This window comes from Leucopleurus acutus (assembly GCF_964270905.1).
Source record: "Leucopleurus acutus genome assembly, chromosome: 2".
NCBI lineage: Eukaryota > Metazoa > Chordata > Mammalia > Artiodactyla > Delphinidae > Leucopleurus > Leucopleurus acutus.
In genome coordinates this window covers 84,517,200-84,536,446 of record NC_139143.1, presented here as the reverse complement: position 1 = coordinate 84,536,446, position 19,247 = coordinate 84,517,200, and the positions used below count along the sequence as shown (strand labels likewise).

General features: G+C 49.9%; 1 protein-coding gene across 2 annotated transcripts in view; it reads right to left on the bottom strand.

Annotated features, from left to right (window-relative positions):
• Positions 1–20: 20 nt before the first annotated feature.
• PI4KB (phosphatidylinositol 4-kinase beta) overlaps positions 21–19,247 on the bottom strand; it is a 28,621-nt gene continuing 9,394 nt past the window's right edge. For both annotated transcript variants that reach the window (XM_082832402.1, XM_082832401.1), the window contains 9 exons: positions 13,008–13,235; positions 11,411–11,638; positions 9,645–9,754; positions 8,952–9,056; positions 8,415–8,538; positions 7,201–7,466; positions 2,345–2,477; positions 1,980–2,100; positions 21–914 (listed from right to left, as the gene is read on the bottom strand). In XM_082832402.1, coding sequence (XP_082688528.1) covers positions 733–914; positions 1,980–2,100; positions 2,345–2,477; positions 7,201–7,466; positions 8,415–8,538; positions 8,952–9,056; positions 9,645–9,754; positions 11,411–11,638; positions 13,008–13,193 — 1,455 coding nt within the window. In that variant the 5' untranslated portion in view covers positions 13,194–13,235 and the 3' untranslated portion in view covers positions 21–732. The remainder of the gene's footprint in view (positions 915–1,979; positions 2,101–2,344; positions 2,478–7,200; positions 7,467–8,414; positions 8,539–8,951; positions 9,057–9,644; positions 9,755–11,410; positions 11,639–13,007; positions 13,236–19,247) is intronic.

Genomic DNA, 19,247 nt, shown 5'->3' with positions numbered 1-19,247 from the left:
CAACTCAGAAATGACACAGATGGCTAACTAAGGACTTTATTTCAAACAAAAATTAAAAATAAAAAATTGAGAGCTATTTCCCTGGGTGTGGGGAAAGGATAAGGTCAAGGAATTCCCCACGGCTAGGCCAATACCCTCAGACTGGAGGGGCTGTGATTCTTCCCTTCCTCACTCCTGGGATGGGGAACCTCAGCAAGTGCAGGACCCTATGCCAAAGCCCACCTACCAAGGGGAACTCGGGCTAGGGGTCAGTCCCTGGGAGGTGACAGAGTTGGGCAGCAGCATGGCCAAAGGCCAACCACAGGATCAAGTCCTTAGTACCAAGAACCTACTCTTTTCTCCTTCCTGGGACCCAGGACACATTAAGAGGATGGCCTGCGGAAAGAACCTCTCGAACCCTAGTGAGGAGAAGAAAGGCCCCAGTGTCCCTCACATTTATCACTTCTGTTCTCTGGAGAGCAGTGAGCCCTGGAGTCTGTCAGGTGGTAATACTGACACAGCTGGTGGGGGGTGGCAGGGAAGCCCCAGCAAGTCTGGACCCCACGGCTGGTTCTCCCAATCCCCCGGCAAGCTCTACAGTTACCACATGATCCTCTGTATTTCTTGCCTTCCATTTCCCTTGGTGGATGGCTGGGTGGATTGGGCTTCCTGGTTTAGGGTTTCTCTGACAAGGGCCTTCCCAGGGAGGGTCCCCTGAATCCCCCACTGCTCCGGGGCCTGAGAAGGAGGATGTCACATGATGCCGTTGGTGAGGTACTGGAAACCATCGTAGAGTTTGGTGGTGATAGACCGCATGCTGCCGTCCACCATCTGCTCCACCAGCAGCTGGAGCTGCTCCTCAGTCATGCTCATGTGGAACCTCTCCTTGAGGTTGCGGATGGTACTGGAGCCATGGAAGCAAGGAAGCTGAGAACCTGGGGGCAGCAGCAAGGGAAGAGGGTCACGGATGGAAACGAGGGAGCGGCAGTGCTAACAGCCGCCACAGCCAGTGCAGAGCCGGGCTATCTAAGGTGCCCCTTCCCTCCCACCTCAGAGAGATCCCTGACAGTGTGGATGCAGTTCTGCTTGGGCAGAGAAGGGAGAATTGGCAGGAGGCCCTTCTTGAGCCCTTCTTTATCCCACAATCCTAAGCCCCTCTAGGTGAGGGAACGAGGGTAGAGGGTCAACACATCTCCCCCAGTAAGGGCGGAGGGAGCAGCCTTAGGACCCAGAGGGAAGGCTGGGAAACATCTAGGGAATGGGCCCTGAACTGGGCACTTATCTGCTTGCAGGCCTCTGCCTATGCTACGTCTGACACTCACAGATGACCTGGGCCACCGTCATCACGGGGCCAGATGGGGATGCTCCTGAGCAACAGCGACAGCCTGTGGGGTGGGGGCAGGGATGGGGAGGAGGATACTGGCAGCTCAGACCGGGTGGACACCACAGCCTTGAGGGAATGGGGACGAGGGCCCAGGGATCCTGGACAAAAGACTAGATGGCAAGGCCGTGAGGAAACAGCAGTGAAAGTACATAAAGATGAGAGAGGAACCCGTCTCGGCTCAGAGCAGAAGGGCTGAGTGTCGGGACAGGGAAGAGGTCTGAGGAGAGGGCAATCAGAGGTCAAAGGCCAATGACTGCAAACACCTGAGTTGGTGAAGAGCCGAGTGATGAAAGTTAAGCAAGGGGTGGGGAGATGAGAAGGGACCAGGAGGCTGGAGATGGGACTGTTCTTTCCCTGAATGCACCTAGGAGGTAGTTTCTGCTGCCTCGCCCTCCCACCCCCAGGACTAGGTCTGTCAGGAATCAGGAGGAATGTGCCGAAGGTGAAACAGGGCACAGATCAGAGCCGGAAACCCTCTGGGAGGCCCTGCCCCCAGTCTTGAGGTGTAATCAACTTTCTGGAGGTTCCATGCCCCAGGGCCCCAACGTAAGTGGGACTCGCAGGGCACTATGGGTACTGCCCTATCGCCAAACGCCTGGCTTCTCCCTAGCCCCACCTTGCTGCATGATCTCCACGATCTGCACCACCTTATCCATGTGTTTCCGAGCAGCAATCAGCCCCTGCAGCATCAGCATCTTGTAGTAGTTGAACATGTCGCCATCCAGGCCGCCCATCACCTGGGAGGAGAGGAGAGAGCTGTGTGCGCAAAGGGGCTCAGTGTCAGAACTCCCTCCCTTGGGCAAACGTGCCAAACTCCGTTACTTCCCCAACTCTTATCAAGCAGGAAGCCTCCCAGGACATCCAACCTCACCCTGACTTATTGCCATTTCTGTTCTGTTTGTCCCCATTTGGGGGGAGCCCATCAGCTTCCCATCCCACGACAGAAAGAACACAGTGAGACATCTCTCCTTCCTGACTCACGTCTACAAACTCTGTGGTCAGCTTAAAGGCTGATGTCTCAAAGCCCAGGTTTCGGGGTGAGCTGGACAGGATGAAGCCAAAGTCGATGTGGATGATGTGGCCTTCTGCGTCCAACAGGATATTCCCATTGTGTCTGAGGAGGGGGCAGAGGAGAGGAAGAGGCAGTAGTAAGTCCCACTGAGGTGGGAGCTTCAAGCTGCAACACACTGGCCACATGACACCAGGCAAGGGCCCTGCCATGTTTCCTGCTGCCTATAACTCTGGGTCCAACCTTCTAGAAGCCAAAGCTAGCAGTGAGAAGAAAGGAAATCAGAAAAGTAAACTGCTAACAAAGGCTGTGGGGTCTCATTCGCTATCCTTAACAGCTTAATCAAATAGGTTAAGATTATCCAAATTTCCCAGTAATTGTGATTCTAAGCACCCAAGCCAATCCCAATCTAGCAGAGAACTGGGAAGCCAGGAAAGAAGGCCTGTGCCCTCCAACCAGCCTTTACAGAGGCCAAGCACTTGGCTTAGGGGGAGGCCTCCAGTCACAACCTAGTTACCTGTGTTCTGTTTGTAATTCCTATCGGCCCATTGCAGATCAGAAGCCCCACCCCACCGGAAGGGAGCAGAGATCCCAGGCTGAGTGAAGTTTAAATGTGAAATAGTCTGGGGCTTCAGTTTTAACTATCTGGTAAAACCACTTATGTAAAAAAATTCTCAGGAGGCAATTCCTACAGGCTAGCTGCTGGAAGAACAGTTAAAGGCAGATAAATCCTAGGTCTCTGTGATTCCCACATGAATGGCCAGTCGAAAGAGGAACAATTAACATGCAAAGCATGTGAGGCCTGGCCCATAACGGACCTCCTCAGTGTCAACAGAGGCTTTGTTAGGCTAAGAGCTCACGGTCTGAAGCCATCTTCTCTGGGGTTGGTCTGACTGGCCAAAAGGAGGGACAGAGGGAGAACCCAGTCCCACCTGAGTCCTTCCCCCTCTGGGAAAGCATGACAAATTTAGCAACACACACAATCTTGAAAGCCAGAAAGTTCTAGATGTCCTAGTCCAGATTCTCATTTTACAGGTGAGAGGTGAGAAAACAGAGGCCCTGAGAGGAAAACTGACTTACTTGTCCAAGGTCCCAGGCCAGTGAGAGGCAGTTTCTCTCTCTCCTTAAGTGGAGTTAGCTCCAGCCGCAAAGCTACGGGGGACTCATTCTGAAGCAGTTAAGGAGACCTTCAACTGCTTCCACCTTGGGGCCCCCTCACTGCTGCCACTTTTCTCCAGTGGATGAGTCCATTCATTACTTGACCACATCTACTCTTTTTTGAGTTATGAAAGGTTTACCAGCTGCCTGTCCCCCTCTCCCCCTTTTAAAGGATGGACTCCCATCTTCCAAATATATTAGTCTCCTAAGGAAAAGCCCAGAGGCCTGACTAGCACCTGCTTCTCTGCCTCCACTTACTCAACCCAAGGGTTCAGGCTCCAGGCTTTCTGGGCCCTGGGTTCCAAATGCTGACTCTTTAGGGACAGTCTAAAGCTTGCAACCAGATTCCTTATAAATAATGACGTTTCCCTCAGTCCTCAAATGCAAAGCCTCTGCTGGCTTTATCTGTAAGGCTGGCAGGGTGGAAGGAGCACAGGTTCTGAAAGTTCCCTGACCCTTATTTCCCTCCTGAGGAAACACCTGTCTGACAGCATTTTCATCTGGTTTCAACATAAGAATGTCAGGCCAAACAGGCCTGTGAAAAGATGCTCAACACTGCTAATCATTAGAGAAATGCAAATCAAAACTACAATGAGGTATCACCTCACACCGGTCAGAATGGCCATCATCAAAAAGTCTACAAATAATAAATGCTGGAGAGGGTGTGGAGAAAAGGGAATGTAAACTGGTGGAGCCACTATGGAAAACAGTATGGAGGCTCCTTAAAAAACTAAAATTAGGACTTCCCTGGTGGCACAGTGGTTAAGAATCTGCCTGCCAAAGCAGGGGACACGGGTTCAATCCCTGGTCCAGGAAGATCCCACAGGCCGCAGAGCAACTAAGCCTGTGCACCACAACTACTGACCCTGCACGCCACAACTACTGAGCCTGTGTGCCACAACTACTGAAGTCCGCACACCCTAGAGGCCGTGTTCCACAACAAAGAGAAGCCACCACAATGAGAAGCACGTGCACCGCAGCGAAGAGCAGCCCCCACTCACCACAACTAGAGAAAGCCCGTGTGCAGCAAAGAAGACCCAACGCAGCCAAAAATAAGTAAATAATAAAATAAAATAAAACTATAAAAAAAAACCCCTAAAATTAGAGTTATCATATGATCCAGCAATCCCCCTCCTGGGCTGTATCTGGAAAAGACAAAAACTCTAATTAGAAAAGATACATGCACTGGACTTCCCTGGTTGTGCAGTGGTTAAGAATCTGGCTGCCAATGCATGGGACACGGGTTCAAGCCCTAGTCCGGGAAGATCCCACATGCCGCAGAGCAACTAAGCCCGTGCGCCACAACTACTGAGCCTGAGCTCTAGAGGTGGTGAGCCACAACTACTTAAACTCACATGCCTAGACCCCATGCTCCACAACAAGAGAAGCCACCGCAGTGAGAAGCCCATGCACCGCAACGAAGAGTAGCCCTCGCTTGCAGCAACTAGAGAAAGCCCACACTCAGCAACGAAGGCCCAACGCAGCCAAAAATAAATAAATAAATAAATAAATAAAAAGAAAAGATACATGCACCTCAATGTTCACTGCAGCATTATTTACGATGTGGTGTGTATGTGTGTATACACACACACACACACACACACACACACACACTGGAATATCACTCAGCCACAAAAAAGAATGAAATAATGCCATCTGCAGCAACAGGGATGGACCTAGAGATCATCATACTAAATGAAGTCAGTCAGAAAGACAAATATTATGTGGTATCACTTCTACGTGGAATCTAAAAAACTAATACAAATGAACTTATTCACAAAACAGAAACAGACTCACAGACACAGAAAACAAATTTATGATTACCAAAGGGGAAGGGGGCAATAAATTAGGAGTATGGGATTAACAGATACACACTACCATACATAAAATAAACAGGGGCTTCCCTGGTGGTGCAGTGGTTAAGAATCCGCCTGCCGGGCTTCCTGGTGGTGCAGTGGTTGAGAGTCCGCCTGCCGATGCAGGGGACACAGGTTCGTGCCCTGGTCCGGGAAGATCCCACATGCCGTGGAGCGGCTGGGCCCGTGAGCCATGGCCACTGAGCCTGCGCGTCCGGAGCCTGTGCTCCGCAATGGGAGAGGCCACAACAGTGAGAGGCCCGCGTACCGCAAAAAAAAAAAAAAATCCACCTGCCAATGTAGGGGATACGTGTTCGAGCCCTGGTCCGGGAAGATCCCACATGCTGCGGAAGCAACTAAGCCCGTGCGCCACAACTACTGAGCCTGTGCTCTAGAGCCTGCCTGCCACAACTACTGAGCCCCCGTGCCACAACTACTGAAGCCCACGCACCTAGAGCCCATGCTCTGCAACAAGAGAAGCCACCGCATTGAGAAGCCCACACACCGCAGTAAAGAGTAGCCCCTGCTCGCTGCAACTAAAAGAAAGCCCGCACGCAGCAATGAGGACCCAATGCAGCTAAATAATAAAATTAATTAAAAAATAATAATAATAAAATAAACAAGGATTTACTGTATAGCACAGGGAAGTGTAGTCAATATCTTGTATAAACCTATAATGGAAAAGAATCTGAAAAAGAATGTGTGTGTGTGTGTGTGTGTGTGTGTGTGTGTGTGTATACCTGAATCACTTTGCTATACACCTGAAACTAACATAATATTGCAAATCAACTATACTTCAATTAAAAAAAAAAGAATGTTAGGCCATCATAGGCACTTAATAGATGGTAGATTTCTGATAAGCGTTTCTGTTTAGCTGATCTTAAGGTGCTGCCGTATCACTGGAAGCACAGGCCACTGAATTAGTGCTTTCCCAGGACAGCTGCCCTATGCCCTCGGAGAGGCACAACTCACAGGAGCATTCTAGGTATTGACCCTGAGTCACTGTCTGGAGACTGTCTTAAAAGGCAGAGCCTCAAGGGTGTAATTATCTTTATACGGTATGTTGTTCATCTACATGCGAAGCTGAGCTTCATAAAGGTCACATGATATCGAGAGAAACGACAGCTCTGGGCAAAACAACAGATATGTAAGAGTTTTGGAAATCATATGTTGGAACAAGGAGGAGCATTTAGGGCTGGGAGTTTCAACTCTGTGTCCACCATGTGTCTCACATCCATCTGCTCCTTTCTGCCATCAGTCACCACCACTGCCCTCAGGCCAGGCCTCACTACCTCTAGCTTCACTGCAAAGGCCCACTTACATCCAACCTCATCCACAGTGCCAAAGGGCACATTCACTCAACACAGACTGGATCATGGCATTCCCTCTGCCTGCAGAATAAAACTCCTCAGCCTCATAATGAAGGCCCCACTAATCTGGCCTCAACTTATCTGACATCACTGCTACTACTGTGCCATGCAGTGTGGCCCAAGCTTTAATGACCTCGAGCGGTCTCCTCTGCCTGGGACATCCTTCCCCCACAGCTCTCTCTGTCCTCATTCTCATTCGTCCTTCAAAACCCTGCTTGCTCAAACCCTTGCTCCTCCCATAAATCCTTCACTTCTTTGGCCCTTACCCTGGTACTTGTCAGTCTGCCTCCTAGCCTTAATGACACATGAACGTGTCTGTCTCTGCTTAAAATATGTTGTTTGTTTCATCTTTACATTTTGGCAATGGAAGGTCATGACGAATAAATGAAGGGACAGAGGGAACCCTGAAGAAAAGGTTAGGACGAGGGACAGGAATTCACCTACCTGTCCTTGACTTGCAGCAGGTAGCAGACCAAGCAGTAGCCAGCACAACTCTGCACAAAATTGCGCTGGGCACTGAGGAATGCCTCAGTAGTGTAACTGCCATGCTCCTGCAGGAAGTAATCGAGCAAGGAGAGCTGTGACTGTTTCTTCACCTGGTGGATAGACACAGCATTGACCACTGGTTCAATCATGCCACTGTCGGCCGAAATCACAAGAATCTTGTATGGCTTGATCCACAGGGGGACTCGCTCCTGTTCCCAAATGGACTGTGAGGAAACACAGAGGCATTGTGACTCTCTCTAAATGGGGGTAGGAGGCTAAAATCCCCTCTGTCCCCAACCTTGGACAGTTCCCATCTTTAGTGGCCTTGAATTCTAGGCCACCAAGTGAGTAAAACCCCCTGATCCCACTGAGAACCAGGAAGTTTTTGTGTGTGTGTGTGTGTGTTACGCGGGCCTCTCACTGTTGTGGCCTCTCCCGTTGTGGAGCACAGGCTCTGGACGTGCAGGCTCAGCGGCCATGGCTCATGGGCCCAGCCGCTCCGCGGCATATGGGATCTTCTCAGACCGGGGCACGAACCCGTGTGCCCTGCATCGGCAGGCGGACTCTCAACCACTTTGCCACCAGGGAAGCCCAGAACCAGGAAGTTTTGAAAGGAAGTCCAGGGTGTGTGACAAGACACAGGGAGGCATGTAGGAAAAGGTATCTCACAGAGAGATATCCAAAAAAGGGAGGGAGAAGAGGAAACCTCGCTGTTACCTCCCAAGCTGGGTGAGTGGGATCTATTAACCCAAGTTGAAAGAACAGGGATAAAGACCAAAAAGGATTTAGGGTCAGAGAAAGTTTCTCCAGAAAATGAAAATAATTATATAAAGAACTGATTAAACAGGTGAAGTTGCTTGTAGGCAACTAACCTGGGGGTCAGGGATTGACATCTCAGCCCACTGCAACCCACTTGCTGCAAATCAGTTGGGAGTTCCCATCAGTGATTAGAACAGGTGCCAGTCACAAAAGGGCCACAAGAGGTCGCTGTGGAGCTGCTCCCGGGGCTGTACTTCCTGGTAGGAGCACCAGCTTAGTTTAACGTAAATCTAACTCAGACCTGGGCAGGAAGATGGTCTCCAGTGGAGCTCCCTGCAGAAGGACCTGCGTGATCACCTCAGGTGGGCTGCACGTGGGCTGAGTTTCCCTTCTTTCTCCCTCCCTTCTCTTACCTGTAGTTGCTTCAACACCTGGAAGGCCAGCAGCTCCTGCCGAAGGTCATCCCCACACTTGACAATGACTGACAGGAGCCGCCAATTGGGGAGATGGCCATAGGGGGAGCCCTCTCTAATGCGCCTGTGAAGAGAAGCAGAAAGGTGTCAAAGGGTGATGCCAGGTTGAGGACAGAGACACGGCTTCTATCAAAAATCCAAATCAGGGCTTCCCTGGTGGTGCAGTGGTTGAGAGTCCGCCTGCCGATGCAGGGCACATGGGTTCGTGCCCCGGCCCGGGAAGATCCCACATGCCGCGGAGCGGCTGGGTCCGTGAGCCATGGCCGCTGGGCCTGCACGTCTGGAGCCTGTGCTCCACAACGGGAGAGGCCACAGCAGTGAGAGGCCCGCGTATCGCAAAAAAAAAAAAAAAAAAAAAAATCCAAATCAAACTCCTCACAAGGTAAGGACTCAGACCGCTGCCTGGGGGCCTGATGGATTTTGCCGGCGGGTGTTGGGCTGAGAGACAGTATGGATGGTGGACCCCACCCAACTCACCGCACTTTCTCCTGCCAGGGCTCTTTGAGAGCAACTGCAGAAGGGTCTTCTGGGTCTCGTTTGAAGGCTGTGGGGGTGTGAGCCAGCTGCTCCGAAAGGCGCCGTCTAGCAGGAAGAAACTATATCATTTGCTTGGAGGAGATACCCCAGATCCTCATGTCCCTGTCTATGCCAGCATTTCCTGCACTGTTTCCTTGATTCTGGGCACACAGAGATAGAAACCTGGGCTGAGAGAGACTCATGGAAGGAAACACACCACTGATATCTTTTTGCTAACCTGGTGGTTTGTAATCATGTTCAATGCAGATTACCAGGCCCTGCCCATTCTCCTACCAAGATTCTGCATTCAGAACAGGTGTGGCTCCCGCATCTGCATTTCCAACAAGACCTCCTCCCTCTCCCTGGATTCTGACACGTGTGTCCTCAGACCCACTCTGGGAAACGCTGTTGTAATTCCTTCCTCTGGTGCTTTCATTCCTTTGGAGTCCTTTTAAAATGTAACTTCTTTCTGTAGTAGCTCGGTAATTTCTCAGCCCACACCTTCAATGCCTCAAGTTTGGCGGTCTCAGGACATGGACAGAGTAAGGAGAGAGAAGAGGGAAAGCTACAGGCTGACAGAGAGGAAGGGGACAAAGAGGAAGGCAGTGCCTAAGAGAGGGATGAAAAATGACGGGCAACATGGTCTGGCCATACCGGATGTCGCCTGCTGCAATGAACACAGGCTCCTTGCTCTCCTGGCTGGTGATGCTGTCCACGGAGAACTGGGAGATGTTGTCACAGCTGTTGGTGTGCACTTCAGGGAGCTGGGGAGAGCAGGGGACTGCAGGTCAGAAGCGCTGAGCACAGGGGTTGCCTCTTTCACCTCCTCCTCAGATCACCCTGCGTGCTGCCATCTCCAAGACACGATCAGCCCTCCCTTCCAAACCCTGCTCCAAAAAGCCTCCCCTGGTTATGCACCATCCTGACCACTTGGACCCCAAACTGCCTAGGCCCCCCCATACACAGATCCTCTAGCAGTGTTTTTCAATGTGTCAACTACCTCCATCAGAATTACCTGGAATGCTGCTAAAACGTAGATTCCCAAATCCCACCATCAATCTGAATTAGAATTACTGGGAATGGGATCTGGAAGTCTGAATTTCTAACAAGTTCTCCAGAAGACTTCTAACGCACTCAAGCTTGCAAACCACTGCCATGACCATCACAGAAAGCTGAACTTTCAGCCTTATATTGAGAGCTCCCCAAGGCCAGGGATGCATTCTCCCTTAGGGTCCAGAAAAGACCCTCTCCAGGCTAGGTTCCTCTGAGCAATTTCTTCAACCTAAGTCATTCAGTCTTATCTCCCCATCTCTCTCTAACTATAAAATATTCTACCAGACCCCAGGGCCATATCAAGTCCCTTCTTTACTCTTTCCTTTGTACAAGTGCATTTCTCCTTAACCCCATTGATCACTTACTGCACACTGCCTTGTTGTGTATCTTATACATAGATTTTTTTCTTAAATGTCTGCATCCAGCCTCCCCATTTGGACTGTAAGCTCAAGTGGAGAGTCTGCCTTTCCACAAAGTGAAATCCGGCTGTGCTACAGCTCTAATAAAATCCTGCTCTGGATCCCTACAACCCCAGAACAAAATCCAAGTTTCTTTCCACAGCTTACAGGATCCTTCTTACAATCTGGCCCATGACGGCCTCTCCAGCCTCATTCTTCACCACCTCCTCATCTCATGACCACACATCACAGCCACACAAAATTTCTTTCTATTCTTAAAATGGGCCAAGCTCTCTCATGTCTTCCAGTCTTTGCACTTGCTGTCTCCTCTGCCTGGAATACTCTGTACAGCTAATTCCTACCTACCTTCAGGCCTCAGCTGAGATATTATTTCCTCCAAGAAATCTTTCGGGGCGTGTCCAATCCCAAGTCTGGAATAAGTGCTACCTCCACTCTCAGGTGCTCCCATGATACCCCATCCTCTCCAGCACAACCTGGATCACACCACACTACATCTACCTGCTGACTGGCCTTGTTCTCTCTCCTATTAGGTCATAAGCCCCTTGCAGGCAGGGGCCAAGCCTTGTTTACTAGCACACAGCACTCAGGGCTGGCACAAAGGCCCTCCATAAACATTTCTTGAATGAATGAATGTATGAATGATTCTTCTCTGCGTTCCTAAGACAACTTTATATCGCAGGTGTTCAACGTACATTTTGATTAAAATTTTCACACTCCCCTGGGCTTAGAAGTTCCTTCTTACAGTAAGCCTAAATTCTTCTTGCAGGAAAATGAGCTCCACCTGAATCTGTTCCAGACCAGAGCTGTTCAGAGCTGTCCCCTCTCACACCTGTCACTACCTATGGCACTCATTTGGGTACTTGCTTCAGCCTGCCTCAGGGTGTGTTGTGTTGTCTCAAATACATTGAAAGTTCCAGAATAGGTGCTGTGCCCTTGGAGCTCCCTCACCTCCACCTGCAGCTCGCCTATGTCATCCACCGACCAGGCCTCATCATCGTTGTCATAGTTGGGCACAGTGCTGAAGCTGCCTGCCCGCTGCTCGTGGGTGATGCCGCATTCGGGCAGGTTCTCTACAGACCGGGTGCTACGAATTCGGTTCTCCGGGATCCGGGCGGGGACGTTGGTGGTGTCGAAGTTTTCACATTCGAGGACTTCCACATAGATCAGGTAGGGAGCCTGCGGGTAAGTGAGAACAGTATTTGCAGCTTACCTCCACCACTGTTCCCCCCAAACCTCAACTCTGCTAACACGGTTCTTCCTGCTGCCCACTACTGCTCCAACCTGAGTCCATCAGTCCCTGACACCAGGAATGCCATATTTAGGGCAGGAACTTATCCTATGGGTGCTGCTACTTTGTGAGCTCCAATTCTTAGTGTCTTTCAGTTCTCTCCTTAATTAAAAACATACCTGAGGTGTTTCCCTCTTCAGCCATGGCTGAACTACTGTAAAATACTAGTTTCTTCCCCTGAAGTGCTTCTTAAATGTTGGTTTGCATGAGAACCACCTGGGGTGCATGTTGAAAGCTGACTTACTTGGGGCCCAACCCAAATCTAGTAACTCAGTCTGGGGCTGGAGCCCAGGAATCTGCATTTTTAAAAAGGCATCCACCTTCCCCAGGTGGCTCTACTACAAGAGGTGTCCTCCAAACTGATCAGGACACAGTCTCGTAAAGCAGTGGTCCACACACTATTCTGCTTATGTACTTCCTAAAAGTATTTTGAAAAATCATGTATCCCCTCAGTTTTAAGTTGACAGCTAAAATTTTTCACGGGAAGTTAGTTGCCAAAGTATATACTTTCTGGTGTCATGCAAATATTGATACTTTAAAATAAAACTGTTAACATCACTGTCTTAAAAAAAAAAGAATTTGGCTGAGAGAGTACGCAGGTCTTTAAAATGTTTCAGCTGAGCTTCAAAATGTATAGATGAAGCACCCTGGCAAAACCATTCCAAACCATCAATTACCACCCATTCAGAGAGGCCTGAATGCCTCTGTGGGCTTGTCCTAAAAACAGACAAAAAGACTGGGAAAAAGTTGGGCACCGTTCCAAGCAGGATTCTAATCTTCAATACGTCTTCTGGGAAAAAAATTTGAACCATTAGTGCTCATTTCAACCAGCAGACTAATTTAGCTAATTCTCTCCTTCTCCCTGCCCACTGTGATCAGAAAAGGTCTTAGAAACAAAGATTTCTCTACTCTCATTGTTGCTGTACCTGGAAAGCCTAAGAGTTATAGAAGGGCTGGAGAAAAGCTACCAAAAGGACTGTGAGGAGGGGAGGAGAGCAGCTCTCTCCTGAGACATGGCAAGAGGCAAGCTGAAAAGATCAGGCCTCTTTGATCCAGAAAAACAAAGCCCAAGAAGGGGGACAGGAGGGCCCTCGGAATCACAACAGTACTCAGGTGAAGTCAAGGCTGACACGTGCACGTGGGCTACGGAGGGAGTCTAGGATGCTGGTGGGGCACCCCTGGGCACATACACACACCCTGGACAACGACAGGAGTAGAGTCAGATGAGGGGTATGGTTTGGGCCAGAGCCCACCTACCTTGTCCTTAGAGTTGAGGACAACAGCCTGGGTATGGGGCACGCGGACCACGTGGTGGTCAAAGGCAGCAGTGGGCAGCCAGACTCGGGCAGGAAGCTTATGGTTGAGCAGGGAGAGCTCTGAGATCAGCCGCTGTGTTTTCTGTTCCTTGGTGGGGAGCGTGGCCAGCCGCTTGCCAATCGCCATCAGGGACTTGATGAATTCTCGCTCGGGAGCCAGTCTGACGGGCTACAGGGGGTTGGGGTGAAGTAAAAGATGGTGAAGAAACCATAGAAAAAAGTGGCCCAGTCACTCCTGGCCATGCAGGGCAGGAGTCTCAGTGTCTCTAGAACTCCAGGGAAGGAGCTACCTTTAGGCCCTTGTAGGAGATCCCACCCACCCCTGTCAACTTGAATTGGGAACAGGTGGAAAAGCCAGCACAGTCCTTCTCCACAGGCTATTTCTTGAGGGTAAGGGGGCAGATGTGTGAATCCAGGTCACGAGGTGCACCCCTCTTCTCTTGGACTTGAGTTTCTGAGCAACTGTCCCAAGGCTTCAAGATGGGTGGGGGGATGACATCCAGAGAGGTTAGCCAGGGACCCAGAGAGAAATGCTGCTTAAACCTGAAGTGCTTCACCCATCTCAAGAATGAGGCTGTCCCTCTCCCCACCTGGATGCTTGGGCTGGGTCTCCGCCAGGGCCCACAAGGCTAAGGAGGGGAACGGCGAGTCAGTATTTCCCCTTTCAAAGGAGGACTCAATCCATAAGTGACTTTTGATACTTTCAACGGCATCCCCCTGTCCACCCCACAATCTCTCACAAACGGTCAATGCACATGCAGGGGATGAGGGAAGGATGAGCTGACTTTGCACTAATGAGGGAATGATCAATGGGGAAAGAAAAAGCAGATGGAGGGAGGTACGGGTGGGCAGGTGGGTGGAGAAAACAATAGCTCCTTTCAGCCCCTGATGATGGCCCTGAAGACCTGTCTTTTTCAGTGAATCCTCCTTGGATCCTCTTCCCCTACCTCTCAGGGACTAGGCTCCCCATATTAGCTCCCTCCTTGAAACTGGCTGCTCACGTTGGACACTTCATTCTCAGAAAGGGCAAAGTCTGGGGAGTAAGGTGGGGATGGGGAAAAAGATGGACTCAGCTAGACAGGAAGAAGGGCTCTTTTCCCACCCTAAGTCCTTCTACCGTAAGGGGCATTTTATCAGGATAGCCACCCCGTTCCATCTCTCCTCACCTAGATAAGAACAGTTATCTCATCCACTTATAGAAACAGTAGTATTTCACTCACCAGGCTTCTCTCCCTCTCTGTGTGTCTTGCTTAGTTTCCTGAGTGAGAATTTCTACCCTCACTCCCTCACACTGCAAAAAAGAACTTCTTTTGAAAGCTGGGCAGTACCATGCCCACCTCTGCATGTGCACAGAGCCAGGGTTCAAAGGGACAGCTCATCTCTCAGCCTCTAACCCACAGGGGGCTGGCTCAGGTCCCCATACAATAATGAAAAACAGGGTGTCTGAATCAGTCAGGAATGCTTTGGGAGGCAGGGTTGAACAGAGATAAAGAAAGGAAGACAATAGAACTAGACCTCTGCGGTCCCTGGAAATATCCCAGGGGCTTAATAGAGAAAGAGAAAGAAAGGAAAAGGAAATTTGGAGACTCACTCCTTCGTTCATCCTTATCTCCTAATCCATCCACTCAGGTGGCAAATGGTCATGGTCCCAAGGACCCTCCACCCCAAACAATTCATAGTTATCACAGATTAGAAACAACAGAATTCCTTCCCATCCTCAATTCAGCATTTGGGTCAGGGGCCCCTAAGTCACATCAGCATGTTGGAAATATGACCCCAGGCCTTGAGAGAGAGGCACTGCCACAATCATGACTGAAAGGGGATCAGCACAGAACAAACTGATTGGGTAGATAAATCAAAAATAAAGTGTAAAAAAATCATCCAAACTCCCAGAGGGTCCAGCATTTCCTCTCACGTCTCTGCCCAGCAACAAGGTCCAAGACCCTGTGGGACCAGAGGGTCAGGGGTTAGTTCAGAGGGAACAAGAAAGGAGAATGAGGATTAAGGAACATCGTGGGCAGTGAGCTGGGAAAGGGAAGAACTCAGACCTGGAAGAAATGTGGTTGAAGTTGAAAAGAAAACTGGCTGTGGGGAGGCAAAACTTTCCTTCAGGCCAAATCCTGTTTGCTTTTCGGGTCAGCTCACCCAGCACAGGGCCTAGCATTTGGAAGACACTGAATAAGTATTTGATGGTCTGATGGCACAAGCCACGGGGAAAGGGTTCTGGGTGGGAGAAACAGGATCCTCAGGGTTTCCTGCCAAGCAGTTTTTGGCTCCAATCCAGGGATAAATTCTACCTCTCTCCCAGCTGTTTGCTCTAGAGACTCAGGAACTGGGGGCTGAGTTGCACTTGCATCCCAGCTGTCTCTGGGAGAAGGATCAGCTGAGCCCCACTCAGCCTGGGCTCAGAGCACTGGCAATAAACAGCAGGGGGCTCCTCCAGGTCTGGGAGGGAGGAGCTGATGTCCCAGGAAGAAAAGGCACCTTTTAACTCCAGCCTTGGCCTGGGGACTCAGAAGACCTGGGGACGGAGAGGAAATGCGGCCATGGGGGGAGCCTGCCACCCAGTCCCAGCCTGGCCCCACTTACGGAACTGAATGAAATATCAATACTCTCGGTGCTGGAGGAGAGCTCCTGGGAAAGGGCCGGAGGGCAAGGGGAGAAGAAGGGGGCGGGGAGGGAAGGGAGAGAGACAAAGGCAAAGAATTTAGCTCCAACTTGGATCATAACTGCTTCTCTTGTGTAGCTCTCTACCTTTCCACTTTAATGAAAGAAAATCAACCCACAAATGCCACTTGCCCAGAATCTTGACACTTGTGGAAGATGCTGGAAAGCTAGTGCAAACCTTGAGGTCAGAAGGGGTGAAGAGACACTGTCCTCTGCTTTTCACTTTCTTCCCTTCTATTCTTGCCTGCACAAGTCTTCCTTCTGGGACAAATCCTAAAGCTGGATCCCTCAGGGAGGTAACCGCGCTGCCAAGCTTCCCTGCTTTCTCTTCATCCACTCACATGCTCTCAACCAACCCCTTCTCCATGGAGACCACCATCGAGAGACTGAATTTAACAAGCTTCATGGTCCCCACGCTGGAAATCCCATGTTCCTCCAGCTTCTTGGAAACGTCAAGGAGGAAGCAGAAGAGCTAAACTTTCAGTGCCAGGTACATCTCCTCTCTAATCAGCCTCATTATCACCCTGGGAAACCTAATCCCAACCTTCAATCATGTGACAAGGGATACCATGGACCCATGAGCATGAAACTTCTGGGCTAGATGCTGCTGGGAGTTAAGGATGAATAACTTTCTTACCTACCAAACTTCTGTAGGCTTCCTATCAGGGTATTTCACATGATACTCAATAAATTACAATTTTTTTCACATAAGTTGGGGAGCCAGGTACCAGCTGAATCCATCTGAGAAAGCTGAGTAGCTGAGCAGCAGCAGCTGTCCTAGTCCCAGCCCAGGGGATTTAGCTAAAACCTCACCCCATTCCTATGTCTTACTGGTGTCTGTAAGCAAAACAGGGGAAAGGGCTGGTACTGAAGCTCATTCAGCGGCTCTGCTGCAGCTCGTGCACAGGCCCATCCTGCGTTGTCCACGAAGGTCTCCCAGAGCAGGAAGAAGGGGCAATACGTGTACACAAATGTGCAGCAAGGGGCAATACATGTACACAAATGTGCAGCCTGGACTTGAGAGACAAAGTCCAAGGAACTCCCAGGGCAGGTGGGCAGTGGTCACTGAGCTACTCTGCAATCCGCGTTTCAAGCAACTACTTAATTCAATTCCACGGTTTAAGTTCTATTCTAGCTGGAGGTCCTCTAGTCAGGTCTTTCTTTGAAGAACCTAGGGAGAGGGGCACTCTGAGGCAGAAGCCAAGCTGAACACTATCCCAAGGCAACAACTGCTTTGGGCAGGGGTGGGAGGGAGAATTGAGGCGAGGATGCTAGAGGCTATGGTGACTTACTGGTTCAATTTTTACTCATGAGCTGGGTGGGGAAGGAACAGCAGGCAGGATATTGGTTCCATGAGCCACGCTCCAGCTGACTCTCCTACAGACAGGACGGTCCTGACTCATTAACAGCCTTGGGGGAAGGGAGTTATATCATGACCTGCTCCTCTCTCCTACTCTGTAGGCTTGAGTCACTCAAACTGAGTCAGCTCCAAGGAGAAAAGCTTGAGGCCAAGAAGCTGACATCACACTCTATTAGGCTGAAAGGCCTGCTGGGGCTTACAGTGTGATACGCAGCATATTTCTCTGTACAAAGGTTATAGCCCTGAGAAGACAAAGCTGATCTACAAGTGTCATTATGTGGGGTGTGGGGCTAGCAGCTAAATTACTGCCCCCTGCACCCCCAACCCTATGCCAGAATATTTACCATTTGGTTACAACTGCAAAACTGCCTGAACAGAGCTCCCTGACTAGGCTGATAGAAACTGCTTTGAAGGAGTGGGCTTGGAAGGGTGGAGAATGGTGGGAGATGGAAGGAATCAGTGCTAGAGCCCTCTGAATGTAGGGGAGAGTGTAAAGGATTCCTCATTAAAAGAAAACAACCTTCTGTGAGATCTGGGCAGAGAAGAACTCTGTAGGGATACCCCAGGCAGGAAGAGACTTGTATGAGCACCTGGGCCTTTTCTTTGAGGCCTCTCTTCACCCTCCTGAGCTTCCCTACGGGTGGCAGGAAAGTAGGATTAAACTCCGAACCCATAGGAAAGCAAGAGATGGGGAGCGGTGTGTCTCTCCTTCTGGAGTCTCTGCTCAGACCTGAGATAATTATGTTTTGTTTTAGGAAGCTGTATACTTCCTCCTCATATGCAGGAATCAACATTTCAAGAGAGTCACAAGCTCCACCAAGAAACTGTTAGAACTAATAAATTCAGTAAAGTTTCAGGATACAAAATCAAGAGCCACAAAGTAAACAGTTTCCTAGTTAATGCGATCTCCATACTCCCTTGTAAGTTCCTGGAGTGAAGGACAGCATTTTATCCTACATCCTCCACTGCCTCTAGTGCAGGGCTCCACACAGTATACAAGCTCAAGAGCTACATGTTGAGTGAATAAATGTTGCATGATGGGGAGAAGGAGTATTAGATAGAAAGAAAAACAATTCCCTTGGTATTTGGGAGACAAAGGCCTTGAAAGATGTATCCTCAAAATGCCAAAGGGGTTTGGAGAGACCTCTGTGCTGAAGACTCCAATGCTTAGACTCCTGGTGACTCTCACTCTCACATTTCCTGAGGAGACACAGTGGATTCAGATGTCTCTTTCTGCCAGCATCAGATAACATGGGAGTGCCTGGGGACGTGGTATCTCCTTCCTTTCCTGGATCTATTGACCCAAGATAAAGGAGCCAGGTTGGGAAGAATGGCAGCTGGAGAAGCCAACCTAGAGGATTTAAGCACTCACAGAATAACTGTGTCTCAGCATCACCCCAAATCCCATCCTAGGCAGGAGTTAGATGCAAGAGGGACTGAGGACCAACACAGAGTAAGAAAAGCCAGAGGCCTCAGTTTTTCTGGTCCTAAGATGAGAACTACAAAATGCCTGCAGAGAAAAGCCAAGAGGCACCAAGGGATTCAATTGCAGCTGCTCCCACTCATACTGATACAGGCTCCCTCTGATGCCCCAAGAGGAGGAGCTCCCAAACACTTCACGACCTTAGTCCCACCGGCTCTGGATGACTCTTCTTGCTGTGCAACAGCCTCCCTTCATGACCCTGGGCTGCCCTGCCAAGCTCAACGAGAAATGAAAATGGTCTATTCTGGTTCTGAGAACACTTGGGCTCTGCCTGTGCATGGATGTGGAAACCTTCATGGCTAAGGCCTAGGCTGTTCTTCCCCATATGGACTCTGACAGCTGAGGCCTGGTCTGATATGCACTGGTTGAGAGACCTGGGGCAAATCATCTAACCGCTCTAAGCTGTTTCCTCAATAGTAAAAATAATACCTGTCTCTTAGGGTTGTTGTGAGGATTAAATGTAAAGTATTTGACATGACGCTTGGCACGTAGTAAGTGCTCAATAAATGTTAGTTCCTTTAGCTTCACTATTATTCTCATAATAAAATACCGAATTTCCAGAGAGACCAGGCTCTGTAGTCTCCCCTGCTCTTGCCTTTTCCCTTCCCTAGTCACTCTGACCTCTCTAGTTGAAAGAAGTCCCATTGTATCAAAAACGTGGGTGGGTTATG